General features: G+C 36.1%; 1 protein-coding gene across 1 annotated transcript in view; it reads right to left on the bottom strand.

The window, feature by feature from the left end:
• Window positions 1-14,688, bottom strand: part of LOC129255639 (reelin-like) — a 55,399-nt gene that overhangs the window by 16,368 nt on the left and 24,343 nt on the right. The window contains exons 22-39 of the mRNA XM_064096990.1: window positions 14,424-14,610; window positions 13,612-13,823; window positions 12,925-13,084; window positions 12,157-12,321; window positions 11,314-11,549; window positions 10,607-10,758; window positions 9,730-9,940; window positions 9,047-9,291; window positions 7,979-8,158; window positions 7,226-7,502; window positions 6,662-6,802; window positions 5,882-6,068; window positions 4,522-4,731; window positions 3,639-3,922; window positions 3,207-3,315; window positions 2,308-2,534; window positions 1,656-1,876; window positions 337-490 (exon numbers count right to left, since the gene is read on the bottom strand). Coding sequence (XP_063953060.1) covers window positions 337-490; window positions 1,656-1,876; window positions 2,308-2,534; window positions 3,207-3,315; window positions 3,639-3,922; window positions 4,522-4,731; window positions 5,882-6,068; window positions 6,662-6,802; window positions 7,226-7,502; window positions 7,979-8,158; window positions 9,047-9,291; window positions 9,730-9,940; window positions 10,607-10,758; window positions 11,314-11,549; window positions 12,157-12,321; window positions 12,925-13,084; window positions 13,612-13,823; window positions 14,424-14,610 — 3,558 coding nt within the window. The remainder of the gene's footprint in view (window positions 1-336; window positions 491-1,655; window positions 1,877-2,307; window positions 2,535-3,206; window positions 3,316-3,638; window positions 3,923-4,521; window positions 4,732-5,881; window positions 6,069-6,661; window positions 6,803-7,225; window positions 7,503-7,978; window positions 8,159-9,046; window positions 9,292-9,729; window positions 9,941-10,606; window positions 10,759-11,313; window positions 11,550-12,156; window positions 12,322-12,924; window positions 13,085-13,611; window positions 13,824-14,423; window positions 14,611-14,688) is intronic.

Raw genomic sequence — 14,688 nt, 5'->3', positions numbered from 1 at the left:
ATAGGGGGGGGGGGTCAGAAACACATACTTTGTGGGGTTGCCAATACATATCAAACATTTATGTAAAACCAAAATATTGCAAATCAACCATTTCTTCCAAGCAGTAGTCAACTTATCACTGGGTGGAGAGCAGCAAAAAATAGATTGCTGTAATCCAAATGGCAATAGGTGCTGTGGCATATATTATATATAAAAGTTCCAAAGGCCTAGATAGAAGGATAGTGGAGATGGGGGAGGAGGGGTAAGAAGAGAGGGAAGGGGGATAGAAGAGGAGGAATTCAGGAGGGGAGGAAGAGGAAGCAGGAGGGCACACTGGAGATCCAGATATAAGCTTACCTTGCCATTGTAAGATCCATGTCAACAGTTGTGAGCATTCTCCTCCCAGATCCAGTAAAATGAAGACTTTTGCCTGTGATCAATGTTCCACACTTCTTAGTTACCTCAGCTCCACTCCACTGGGAAAATTTATTTCTGTTTAAAGGTCCTGAACCTTTTCAAAATATGGAGAAGAAGAAGAGGAGATAAAACATAATGCTAAAATTATTCATAAATACAATCATATCAACAACCTTCTTCATTGGGCTAGTCTGATGCTAAATGGGGTAACTTTCCAATATGATTATCTACTATCATTGATCTGTAGTGTTTCCTAATCATGTTCAACAGGATAATTGGCTGTATATGCAACTCAATAAGATTTGACCAACTAAGGGTGTGTTCAATGTCGGTATCCAAATTCAAATGGCAACATGAAACATGATTGAAAACCTGATTACAAAACGCAGATACAATGAGAAACAAAGGGTGTGTTCAATGTCGGTATCCAAATTCAAATGGCAACATGAAACATGATTGAAAACGTGATTACAAAACGCAGATACAATGAGAAACAAAGGGTGTGTTCAATGTCCTCCACTCCTGGTCGTAAAAGTGAACGTCTTCCAAATCACGATTTGAAGGAAAATTTAATTGTAAAAAAAGATGCGTTTATAAACACGATATCATTCTTTTTTTGAAAATCGACACATAATAATAAGGCACTGTTAGTCAAAATCCCTTGTGTACTCAAGTATCCTATGATTAATAACTGGAAGACGTGACCAGATGCACTTTTCTTTCTTAAAACAGAATATGGGGCAAGATAATCCAAGATGCACAATAACCACAAGTGCACAGAAGTCTGTTATTCCTACTGTCTATCAAGTTTAGCTTGCTCACACAAGACTTCAGATTTTTTTTTAAAACTCAATACAGCACCCACTAGCAATGTTCATCCCAGGGACTGTTTCATGAAGTAGTCTGTAAACTTAAAGTTACAAATGATTTTATGAATAACTGGAGCATATCTTAGATTATAAATCATATTCTCAAATGTTTTAAATCCCATAGGCTGAAGCTGAGATGATCTTTGTACAATGAAACTTTTGCATTGAACAAGCATTTAAGTGCAAATGTGATTTTTTGTCATAAATTGGTTAGAATTATAGTAAATATGGTCCTGCTTTGTTTCATATGCCAATTTGAGTGTAAGGTCATACACAACTTACTAACAGCCTTATGAAATACCCCCAGTCTCTCATCTCTACATGGGTGAGAATGGTATTACTTTATTGTCACATGCAGGATCTAAATCAGTGAACAGACACTTAACTTACTTTCAAATGATTCCTTGAGAAAGAAAGGGTTTGGTCTAAGGACATGGCAGAACTGTCCTCCATATCCTGGATCACACTGGCACATGAATCCATTAACGCAGGAGCCATGTCCGTAACAGTTGAAAGGACAACCTGGTCCAATGTAGATCCCATCAATGGCCCACGGCTTGGGATTATCTTGGGCCGTGAAGAAGCCCTGGTACCAACGGAATCGTACTGTTCTGTAAAACACCCAAGCAAGATCATCAGTGTGCAATTCCACATGTGTGATGTAATTCTGTCGCCAACAAATTTTTTTTAAAACCTACATTCTGTTTCCATTCAATGCTAAGAAAAAAATTATATTTTATAATCCGATTGCTTAATTACTTTCATGATATTGTGGTTACAACCGTATCAGGAAAGTAGGGACTGAAACATCTTTATAAATGATAATATAATATTTTAGCAGTTACTGTTAGAAATAATGTTTTTTAGATTTGTCTTTAGTAGTAAATTGAGCAATTTTCCAATTATTGTGATGGAAGCAAAATTAAAAGAATTTAGGCCACATCCCCTCTCATATTTCTCCTAATTGCCTAGTATGATGCTTAAAATATACTAATGACATATTTTTCATATATAAGATCTTGAAGGCATAGGCTATACTAACCCACAAACATGGAGTCTTGAGAGGAGAATGGTGTAGCGAACCCATCTCTCATTCTCTCCACTGTAGTAGACAGTAGGAGTAGTGAGATGTTCAGAGCAAGAGAGACAGGTAGACTGGTTAGAGAAGCAGTCAGGTGATAGTAAACTCCAGGTAGTACCATAGTCTCTTGATACCTCTAGTCTGACTGGATGGGTGGCACTCGATTGGTTGCTGCATCCAACGTTGATCTGTGAAAATCAAGACACACACTAATAATGTACTTTCTGAGATAAAGCTATTAATATCAAAGCTTAAGTCTAGTGGTTATAGTACACATTATATCATGTCTTTTAAATAAAAGTAAATTGTTATCATTTCATCAAAGATGTGGATCTAGTAAGTTTTGACATAGTTTGAGCAAGCCAAACATTGTTAACTAAAGAAAACTAGTTATAAATTAAGTACCCTGATAAAAAATGGAGGATATCATTACCCAAGCTTGACTTCCCTAAATTCCAGAAAGGCATATAATAAATCTTACCAATCAATTGAACCTGACTCAAGTGAGGCAAATGAAAACCAATGTCTTGCCAAAATAGAAATTGTGCCTTGGTAGTATATTTGAAATAAATGCTTTGTCAGACATTATTACGTGTTTTCATCCCAAATATGTTAATAAAAATACATGACATATAGGGCAATTATGGCAGTTTGTGTCAATAGGCTAATACCAGTCAAACAATAGGAGCCAATTTATCTGAAAAAAAACATTGAACAATTTGTGTTTGTGTGTGCCCAAAAGCTTTATGATATGTAAACAATAGAAACCAACAACCAGGTTACTTAACAGCTTACTTCATAAATTAACACTATATTTAAGCATTTTTAAAATGACACGTTGGATATAGTTATATTCTTACCTCAAATTGCAGGATGCTACTTTCATCAACATCAATATCCCTAGTTGTTACTGAGTGTTCTCCAATAGTCTGAGGGAACACTAACGATGGTCTTTTACCAATCTGATAGCTACAAACAAAATATCAATGTTAAACTTACTAACATAGAGATCAGTAATTATATTTATGAGGCAAAGTTTAAGCTGAAATATTATCCTATTATATCATAATAGAATTAACTCTTGGGATACATGTCTTCATTTTGCAGCTACAAAAACTGCTTGATGAAAAAAGAAAAGTGTCGTCCCTTCCTCTCCTAAAAAGATTTAAATAGATATTTGATTGTCTATATAGTAACAATTAAAAACTTTGTTACAACATAGCAAGGAAGACCAAATTTATACTGTAACTACACAACATAAATTTTCAAGGAGCTATTTATATCATTAATACCTGGGCCCATTTCCCCTTGGAAGCTCATATCGACTCGGTGGTAGATAAGACACTCCCTGCCTTGGATGCTGAGGACAATGATCTGTCAGTGTAGTCGCCCCTGGATAGAACAACCAGTCATCGTTGTTGATGCTCACAAGATCAAAGGAATCTTGGAGCGGCCCTCTGGTCATGAAGTTACCTCCGATGATAAGGTTATCTAAGGCCCAAGTATTGCCTTGATGAGAGTGCTGAGGCTGCCAGAACCTGAAGCGGGTCGAGTTGGTCTTGGCCAACATTGGAAGCTGTATCAAAAAAGTGAAATTAAAAGACTTTTTGTTTTAGAAAATACTAATTTGACTGGCAAAATAAGATAGAGGCCAAAAGATATGTGTCAAGCAAAAGAGCTACATGATTTGAGTGATCATATCAGCATATATTCTACATTTGATTAGTAAAGTAATTTTACAGACATCATAAATAACACACTGCCTCTAACTAAAGCACTGGCATTTCTACAAAGAAAAGATTATTTATTAAAGTAAACTGAGTGCATGAACATATGATTTCAAATGTCCTCTTAAAAACTAGAAAATAAGATAATTACACACATATTCATATTCATCTACGGGTTACTAGTCAAATTCAAAGACAGTCATTTTTTGCAACAAGTGAAAAACCTGTTAATTTTCAAATCTAGCAACATAGTTTTTTATGGAGTCTGCATATATGGTCAAATATGTTTTTTTTATAATCCAAACCTAACACTAACATTATTCTGAACCCAACCTTTATTACAACCTACACCATGAGCATATATCTTCCAAAGAAATTTAGACAAGAGCAAATGTTGCATCAACGACATTTAAGGTAAAAACATTTATTTTGACAATTCTAGATGTACCTTGATATTGAAGAATGTTGGTGGAAGGGGTGTGAAAGAAAGTTCCTGCAGTAGCTCCCATGTGATACCTCCATTGATTGAATACTGAAGGAGAACTGCAGACGATCGAGTAGCTGATGGGTCGTCATAGCAACTATATTTGAATATAAACTGGATATACTCCATCATAGTAGCATCCACGTCTTGGGCAACTAACATCCTCACGCCAGGCTGGGAACAGAAGAAAACATTAAAAGTGGGGTCAATGATTCAATCCATTTGATATAAAGAATTTAATGGTCATTGCTAATAGCTATTAATCATCTATAACTAATAATAACTCATACACCTACGAATCTGAAGTCACATATTCAAGTGAAATTAACATCTTTAATCCCTCTCTGTTTTTGAAAAAAAAATCATAATCATGGGCTTACATGGGTTATCAGGGCATGTTGTCACCTATAACACCCCATAAATGTCAATTACTTTACTTATAAGAATCTTGTAGCTAAAGAATATAGAGACACTTGTTCTTACTTCAGCAAGCATTCCAAATTCAAGAACGTTAAAATAAATAAAAAGCATCACTTTATAATCATTTTGCCACAATAAAATCTATATTTCTGTAATAAATGTGGTCTCATCTAAAAATATCATTAGCTCATAAGCACTGAACACTGATTCAATTTGAGATGTTCAAACTGATATACACTGAACCGAGTCCATAAAGACCACAAAAGAAAGACAAGAAAAACAGTCTTTATGAGCAGGTGGTCTTTTTCAATAGGCTCCTACAATACATTATTTTTATTATTATTATTTATTCAACCATTAAAACAGACAAATCTTACAATGGAAAAAAAAAAACAATTTGAATAATTAAAAATTAAAAAACAAAAACAATGGGGAATACAAATCAAGGGAAACCAAGGTGGTCCTTATGTACAGGTGGTCGCTAAAGTAAGTTTTACCTTTTTAACCTAAATATTTCTAAAAAAAACGTCAGGAGCTTACAACATTGTAAGAGACTTTCGAATCCTGAAGCATACTCCTGGGCCCCATCTTACAAAGAGTTACGATTGATCCAATCAATCGTAACTCTATGGAAATCCATCAGTGTCATAATTTTTTCTACAGGAAATTTGTGAAATATCCTTTGTAAACAAACAAGAACACACCAAATTGTCAATAAATCAATGAATTTATGGATATACATTCTTATCTAGAACAAATTATGAACAAACATGCATTTTATATGTGGACTTTGCTGGCTTTCCATAGTTGCAATTGATCGGATCAATCGCAACTCTTTGTAAGATGGGCCCCAGATGTTCAATCAATATGTCAATCACAAGCATTTCTGCAAACCTGATCTTACCTGATTAAAAATGGCAGCATTACCAGACACCAATACCCCATCACACTGAGTGCTACCCTGTATCATGCCATACTGGGAGAGCCATCGTGAGGTGTCCAGCCTTGGTGGTCCATCAAAACTATCTTTGAGCTGCTTCGATAGGGGGATACTTGGAACACAGTAGCTTCCAGAATAGCCTGGGTCACATCTATAAGAAATCACAACAATGGCAAATTTCAGCTGAGGTGACAATCAAAGAATAAATTTAAGCTTAATTCAACAGTATTACTTTTAAAAAAGTGTTTGTATTTTTATTAATCAATAGGTTGTACTAAGGGATTTGGGTAGAAAATGATTATTTGCTCCATAGAGTAATTGGAAAATACAATGTATTCAGTCAGTATATGGGTCATTTCCAAAGTTATTATCGATACACTTTTTATTTGTGCTTTCTGTGTTGATAACCTTCAGCATATAAAATTGTTTTTCTCAATCAGGTATACTACTGCAAATAAAGAGGATTTCACATGGTGCAAATCACAAGTAGTTCACTTTCACAAAGGGTAATTTATTGCATCACCTGATCACATAACGGTTATAAGCCACTATGTTCAACCTCGGTCTCCAATAGAGAAGATGTTCTTTTTGTATCCTGAATCTGATGTGTTAATTTCTGATTTAATGATACAATGGTCATGATCTAACTTAACTTCTAAATCAGAAAAAATGGGTAGATGATATCTTTATAGAAGTCCTCAAACATTATGCCCATCCAAACCATGAAAAATAAAACCAACTTACACACAGTTTCCTCTCTTGCAATGCCCATGTCCAGAGCACATCCAGGGGCACCCACTGCCTAGATAGATATTATCAACAGCCCAGACATCACGGCCATTACGGAAGTCAGGTTGATGCCATCGGAACCTTGTGGATGTTGATCTAAAGGAAGATGATCATAAACAATGAAATAGTAAAATAGTAAAAGAGAATGAATAATAAGCAGCTTATCATCAGGGCCTATTACCATAGAAGTTACCACATCAGTAACATTGACTTCCAGAAGGAACTGGCACAGAATTCTTGATTATGATTGGCTATTCATAATTGTTACCTGTTGCATAAAAAACTTACCATTATTAACTTTTATGAAATAGAGCTCAGATTTTCCTAAAAGTGTTGTGCAAAAATACTATATTACACAGTTTTACTAGACACTTTCCTCAAACTGAATTTATGGAGTTGAGTATGGATAGTGAAAGGAAAATATAACCAGTATTTATTTTATAATTCATATATATTCTCTGCTTGGGAATTGGTATGCATTGATCAGAATTTCAAAACTGGATATTCCTAAGTACTTACATGGCAGCTTCAGGCAGATACACAGTGACCCTTGTCCAATCAAGATGCATCTGAGAGAGGTAGACACTGCCCATCCCATAACGACCACACCCCATATCAGGAGGACTACATGCTTCGGAAACCAGGTGCCATGTCTGGCCCATGTCCAAAGAGTACTCTAACATGACGGCATAGGATGGAGAGGAGGGCGAGCCCCCGCACCCCATGGTCAGTTCAAACTGCAGGAAGGCAGTCATGGTGACATGAAAGTCCCAGGTCTCGGTGTAGCGAGGTACTCCTGTAAAATGGCATTCATCAAAACTTCATTAGGTGTTATACTTTGCTAAGAGAAGCACCAGGGCACTGCATTTGATGAAAGACCTATACATATTCAATCATTACCAATACATTTAGATTTTTGAGCCATATGGATCTCAAATGGTGATAAAAAATGATTATATATGGAGGCAATATAGAAGATCCCTGATTACTTTCTTAAAAGAAATGTCAATATCGATTGTATCTTATTTTAAGATCTTTAGGGCAGTTATAAATCATCTCAGTCAAAATTAGAAAAATAACTCTACAAAGTATTCTTTGAGACATACAAAAAGCAACAAACCATATATTCCCAAAAGGTGATTATATTTAAAGAAATTTATCAACCGGTGTATTCCTTTCTCTTAACGTATTACCATTTGATTGACTATTTAGGCCCTTCCTACCTGTCTCAAGTTTATCTAAATTTGCCAAACCCACAAAGATCATCCTTACCTAAACTTGAATCAAATACAAGGGCTTGTTGGGCTCCACAGTATGGTTTTGCCTGGCCTCCCATTGTCATATACCAACTATCACTAGTACCATCAGTAAAGGTATCCTCAAAGCCATATGATCTGGTCTCATTAGCACCTATCACTATGTTATCCAAGGCCCATTGTGCCCTTGGCATACCTGTGTTAGTTGTGAAAATAATAAAATCATTAGAGTTTATATACTTTTTAATTATCACCATTTCAGAATCACATTTGAATCAACATCATCATAATAATCAACATTGGCATCATCACAATCATCCTCTCTATAATTATCATGATCATAATCACCATCATTTTCACTACCATCATCATCATCTTTACATCATACAATTTCTCTTTACATTAGCTTTATGGTAATGACTATAAACAAGAAGTTGAGCTGATTGCTATTATGGTGGATACAGATATGCAGGTACAGGTGAATTAATGACACTTCAGAAATTCATATATATTCTTATTATTCTTCCTTTAGTATATTTAATCACAAGTAGGTGAAGTGGTCCAGTCACCTTGACGGTTCAAATCCCACCTGGCACTACTGTCTGTTGGCAAGGCACTAATCCATGTTTGTAAATCTCCATCCAGGTGTGAAATGGGAACTCAGTAGGATACAAATGTCAATGTGATATCATTGTAAAGAACAGTTGCCAGGCCAGGTTTCTCCCCCAGGGATGGAGATGGTATATTATATGTGTGGAAACTTTATGGTCCAATAAGCGGAGTAATAATAGAGTAACACCTTAGTTCTCAGTACTCTCCACCCAATGCCAGATGGTGGATTGGGCAATGATCCACTAGATATACAGCAGTCTGTTCTTCTCCGCATTCGCATCTATTCATCTTTGATAGTTCATAGTTCAATGCTTCTCAGTAGGAATTTTAATTTAAACATAATGTAATTACTAAATCAAATTGTAAACAACAGTTCTACAACTTGAATTAATTTCTTAGCCCAGCAGCATATTTATTAAAACTTATCCTTAATCCAAATAATGATTAAATATTGAATCAAATTTTAGCTTACCAAGTGACACAAAAGACTGCCACCATCTGAAGACAGTATCTGGTGTCTTAGCCCCTTGGGGCAAGTTAATGGTGACCTGAGTTGACCTTTCACCCAGCTGAGTGGGGTCAAGAACCTTCAGCGTATGCCACATAATTCCTGAGTTATTAGAGTACTGGACAATGACCGCCTCACTACGATCAATGGCTGGCATGCATTGGTCACCTTGGTCTATACTACCAATCTGGACATAGAACTGCACAATCCTGAATTAAAAGTGATAAAAACAGATTCTGTAAATATTGTAATGGAAGAGCATGTCCATGAATATTTGCAGGCTAATTATGACATCAAATACAAACAAATGATGTCATAATGACAGGAATCAGTTAGAATTCACACAAATTCAATCTGACCTGCAAATTTATTGTGATGTACATATATTTTGGAATTCATCCTCTATACATGCCATGGCATGAATGATTTATATTCAGGTCTCATACTTTATATTTTAAAAATGCATATTTTACATCATCTTGTAACAGGGTATGAGTGCTGAAGTTAGACTTAAAATAAAAGTACAAAATCCAATAAAAGGATATATCCATTAGTTCACAACACCTCAAAATAATATCTTAAAGCAGGAAAAGTTCCTGCAAGAAGAGATATGATAACACAGTAGCCTACAGAATATGGTGACTTACTTGATTGAAGTAGTATTGACAGGGTCAGTCTGAGCTTCTCTTGGTCCAGTGGAACTGAAATAGAGAGAGTTGTCCATCTTGATGATCCCACACCCTTGACCAACATCAGCACCCAATGTATGGGACCATTGACCATCACTCTGTGGTCTCATGGCATCAAAGCCATCAATGAAACTCTGTGGGTTGGATCCTTTGGGTGTGCAGGATAAACCTAACAAAGAAAGAAAAAAATATTGATTACATATTCTTTTGTTTGATAAGATCATATAATGACCCTAAAACCTTAAACCAACACTAGCAGCCAAAATATAGGATCATTGACCATCACTCTGTGGTCTTATGGAATCAAAGTCATCAATGTTGCAGGATAAACATAACAAAGGATAGGAACAATTAATGATCATGGATTATTTTATTTCATTATAATAACCCCAAATCATAACGAAAAGGCATATTATTTCCAATTGATGGATGGAAGTTGATGACCTTGCAACCTACGATGAATACATGAAGCCAATAACTACCACTCTGTGGTCTCTTTGAATCAAAGCCATCAATGAAATTCTGTGAATTGGTCCCTTTGGGTATGCATGAAGCAAGAATTTAGTAATTTAACATGTTTTAGGCCTTATTTATTATACAATTTAAAGGTAATGTCACCTTCCTACAGGGCAGATTTTAAATCATAGTACAAATTGGAAAAGAGCACAAAACTATCCAACACCAATAAAAGGGAGCATCGGGCAAGAAAATAAGACATCCACAGCCAAGGCCTTAGATTGATATAAACCCTGATGTATTATTAGTATTAAAGAACTTCACACTTTTCTCAAAATCAATCAATTGAATTTCCTGACTAGGTCACATGAGAACCTACCATGATATCCTGAGTCACATTCACAGTCTCCATTCCTACACACACCATGTCCACTACAGTGACCAGGGCAGGATTGACCAATGTACACATCATCTAAACCAAAGGCCGGGGCCAGAGGATCTCCAGCCTGCCACCAACGGAACTGGATATTGCTGTGGTGAAGGGAGAAAGAGATTTTATGTCACTAGCAAGTATCAAAACAATTACTCGGTTTATAATGTACAATGAACACCTTTTGTAATGAAATTATATGGGGTAGTCCTAAAGTGATTATTTGGAATCCCCCCAAAAATTGATTGTTGGAAGGAGAGAAGGGAATTCTCCACACTTTACCACTCCTTATTAAACTCTGAAAAATATAACCCTTTTCCTTATCTCCCAATTCCCCATCACCTACCCATTCTGTTCACAACAGACCTTTGCAGGAGTTCTAAATATAATATATTACATACACCTCATGTATTATATCATAACATTATTTACATTAACAATAATAACATTCACAACAAAAACAATTTAAATAAAATTTATCATCGAAAGCAGTATATAATTTATTGATTCATATCACTAAAGCTGGAGTGGTCAGCTTTTCCTCCATATTATTCAATTATTGTTCCATGAACAAGAGCAAACATTAATGGCATCAAAGTTTGAAGAAATTGCCTTTGGCACTAAAGAACATGCATCAACAACTAAAGTATGTTTACCTGTGTGTCATCTCACTCTGGACTGGAATGACAATCAGTCCCCAGTCATTGTACTTTCCAGAGTGGTAAATGCTCCCATCTGTCAGCTCTCCTCCCTGTCCATCACACTGTATCTCTCCTTCTGAGAAGGGATAACAGGGAGTGGTTACCAGCTCCCAGTGCATACCACCATCAGTGGATTTCTCAAGGTAGACTGGGGCAAAGTGAGAGAATTCTTCTTGGCACCCCACCACAACCTATAGGAGCAGGGGGGTGTTACATAAAGAGATATGATTAATATTTACAATTTATTGCAACTTTTATACCTGGGTTATCTAGTAGTTTATTGAACAATTGATTGCATCTCTTCTGTTACAAGGCACAGACATCTGTGATTATATCTGCATGAGATTCCATCTGCAGGTGATTCCACCATTCTCTCATGATACAATGTGATGACGACAAAATATACCACACAGTATCTAAATTATATCTTAACATTTGCATGTATTTGATTCTATTGGGTATTAATGTCTACACTATTATACTTTTCTTATTATTTATCATTGCATGTTTTAGACAAGTTGGAAAAGAGAATTCTCTTTCAGGATTGATGTACATGTATATCGTCACTACAAGCATCATCAGTCTACGTTATTCACCACAGGAAAATGATGTACATGTTTTCACTTGCTACCGAGGATTAGTATCAACATATTTCATATTAAACTGAACTTAATCAAAGTAACTTTATAATGGCTTATTGTATAGTGCTTGAAACTTCTTGGACTTCACTCATCATAATGTGGTTAAATTATATCAGGGACCAAATATTCAATAGTGAGAAAGAAAGATGCTACCGACCTTGAACTGAACGACATCTCTGGTGGTAAGCTGCATGGACCTGGTTACAGCAAACCTATCCTCACCTACAGCATCAAAGTACAGAGCTGGACCCCTTGACCCACAGAATGTACCTACTTGACCACTGCTAGTCGACATCCAGATATCTGGTAAGGGACTGTCATTCTGAACAAATGGCAAAAATATTTTAGGATCAGTATTAGCATAAGAATACATTATTACTTAATTCTTTATGCATGACTAATGACCTTCATTGGAAGGTAATTCAAAGTCTTCAATCTTTTTTATTCCTATTGTCTAAAGTTGAAATTTGATCATAAATTCTCACTGTTAACAAGCACCTGATTGGAAAATTAAATATTTTTCCAAATATGATAAGGATATAGGAAATAATATTGTGTTAAAACAAGAAAAATTGGGGAAAACTCAAATAGCACTTTAAACTGTTACTAGTGATGCATATCTTATGAATAGCTTTATGAAATGGCCTCCACGTAAGAATTTCAGCAGTCAACTATCAAGGTACTGCCACATACCACAGTCTAAGATAAGGTCTGCATTGTTAATTACATGATCAATTTGCCAATTATTGTCAAATGACAGACAGAGATATCTAAAGATTCAATTTCCATATACATTTATTACCCAGGAGAAAAACAAAATAACTTAGTCAAATAGTCATAAACAATATTTCTCAGATAGGATCTGAATTGAGACAAAAATATGTGACATGGCCTTAATCTCAATTCAACTGTATGTTGCATTTACCACGAATGAAGCTTCCAATGACTGGAGTCTAAAATCATTTCCAATGAAGATATCATCTATTGCCCATTGGCTAGTGTAAGCTCCTGCATGTCGAGGCTGCCTCCATCGGAAACGGGTTGCAGGAGATTGAGCTCCAGGTGGTAGCTCCTTGCGAACAAATCTAAGATAAACAAAGATCAAGATGTTATGAAATTACATCACAGTAAATTTTGTTCATGGTGTGCATAATCATTATCAGGGGTGCCACTACAGTATGAAATTCATTCAGAATTACCCATTTGTAATCACAAAATGTATTTCCTATGTTTGAATATTAGGAATTCCTACTTTTCCCTGAATGACAATGCCACATTAAGTCCATACAACTTCTTTACCTGGAAAAATAAACAGGCCTCCACTGTGGTGGATTCAGCATACACTTTCAAGTTTAAAGAAATAGGGTCAAACAATTGAGAATATTCATTTTTTTATTCCTAAATTTCTATAGAGGTCAATAGCTAAATTTACACCCCCTCCTTTATACAAAAAAAAAACATACACACACAACATGCAAGTCTGTCAATGTATTTTTTTTCCTCCTAGATTTTGATTGCTGCACAAACTCAGGATAGTTGATGAGAACTAAGCTTAATGAGAACCATCACCACCAAACTTGATAAATGATTAACAGTTTTTATAAGAACTTACCTTGGCATGGTGTAATCTTGGTAGTATAATTCCAAGAGGTCCACCCATGAAACACCGCCATCAATGGAATACTGCAAGAGAACACCTTCCGATCTCTCAGTGGCCCTCCTACAGGCGCTCCTCCCCTCATCACTACCAATCTGGATATAGAACTGGACGTAGCTAGGTTCTACAGTACTCATATCATGGCTGACTAGCTGCCTCACACCAGGCTATGGATGAAGAATAAGGAATCATTTTGAAAGTCTGATTATGAAAAACTTCTTGTAATCTTTTAAGTTGTAACCAAAATACAAAATCCTTGATGTGGAATCATCAGTCTTCTGACTTTAGCCTCCAGGTTTTGCAAGATGTGCTACAGGAGGATCATGATCCCCAACAGCCTATGACCTTCCGCTATCACCAACATATCGAAAACACACCCAGCTATAAATACCTCAAGCAGTCAGCTTAAAATAAATCTACATAATACTATCACTGAACCATCAATCCGTCAGAGTTTTCTTGCATGACCCAACAGTCCAATTCTACTGGCATTGGGAAAGTCGCAGACATCACATTAATTGTCAATAGCATTGATACAACAAGAAGCTACACCATGCCTAGCAGATCAGTATTCTGCTAAGCTTTGTTAGTTGATAACAAGCCACCTACACTCACCATGTTGAGAAGCAATACAGGTACTCTCTGTGGTTATGCGGAACAACTTTTACTTTCAGCTGCCTAAATTCTACTGTGACCTTGTATCAGAGTCAGGATGTTGTTTGATAAACAAAAGTTTTGGATAGTGTAACAACATTAGTGGTACTTACGCCATGGAAGTAAAGAGAGCAACCAGATGATACTGTGCCACATCCATGACCAGTGCACTTGATGCTAGCACCCTGGATAATGGTCCAGTCAGCATTGATAGCAGATGCATCCTCAAAGTTAGACTGGATAGCATTCAGTCGAGGGTCATCTGGCAGACAATTGGCTCCACTGTAGCCTCTGTCACAACTGGAATCAAAAGATGAATCTCAGAGAATGAATAACATATCAATCTTCCTGTTATGACATGTCCAAATATAAGTTTGT

Source organism: Lytechinus pictus, chromosome 3 (assembly GCF_037042905.1).
Source record: "Lytechinus pictus isolate F3 Inbred chromosome 3, Lp3.0, whole genome shotgun sequence".
Taxonomy (NCBI): domain Eukaryota; kingdom Metazoa; phylum Echinodermata; class Echinoidea; order Temnopleuroida; family Toxopneustidae; genus Lytechinus; species Lytechinus pictus.
Note: the sequence above shows the minus strand (reverse complement) of the source record. Positions and strands in the feature narration are given on the sequence as shown.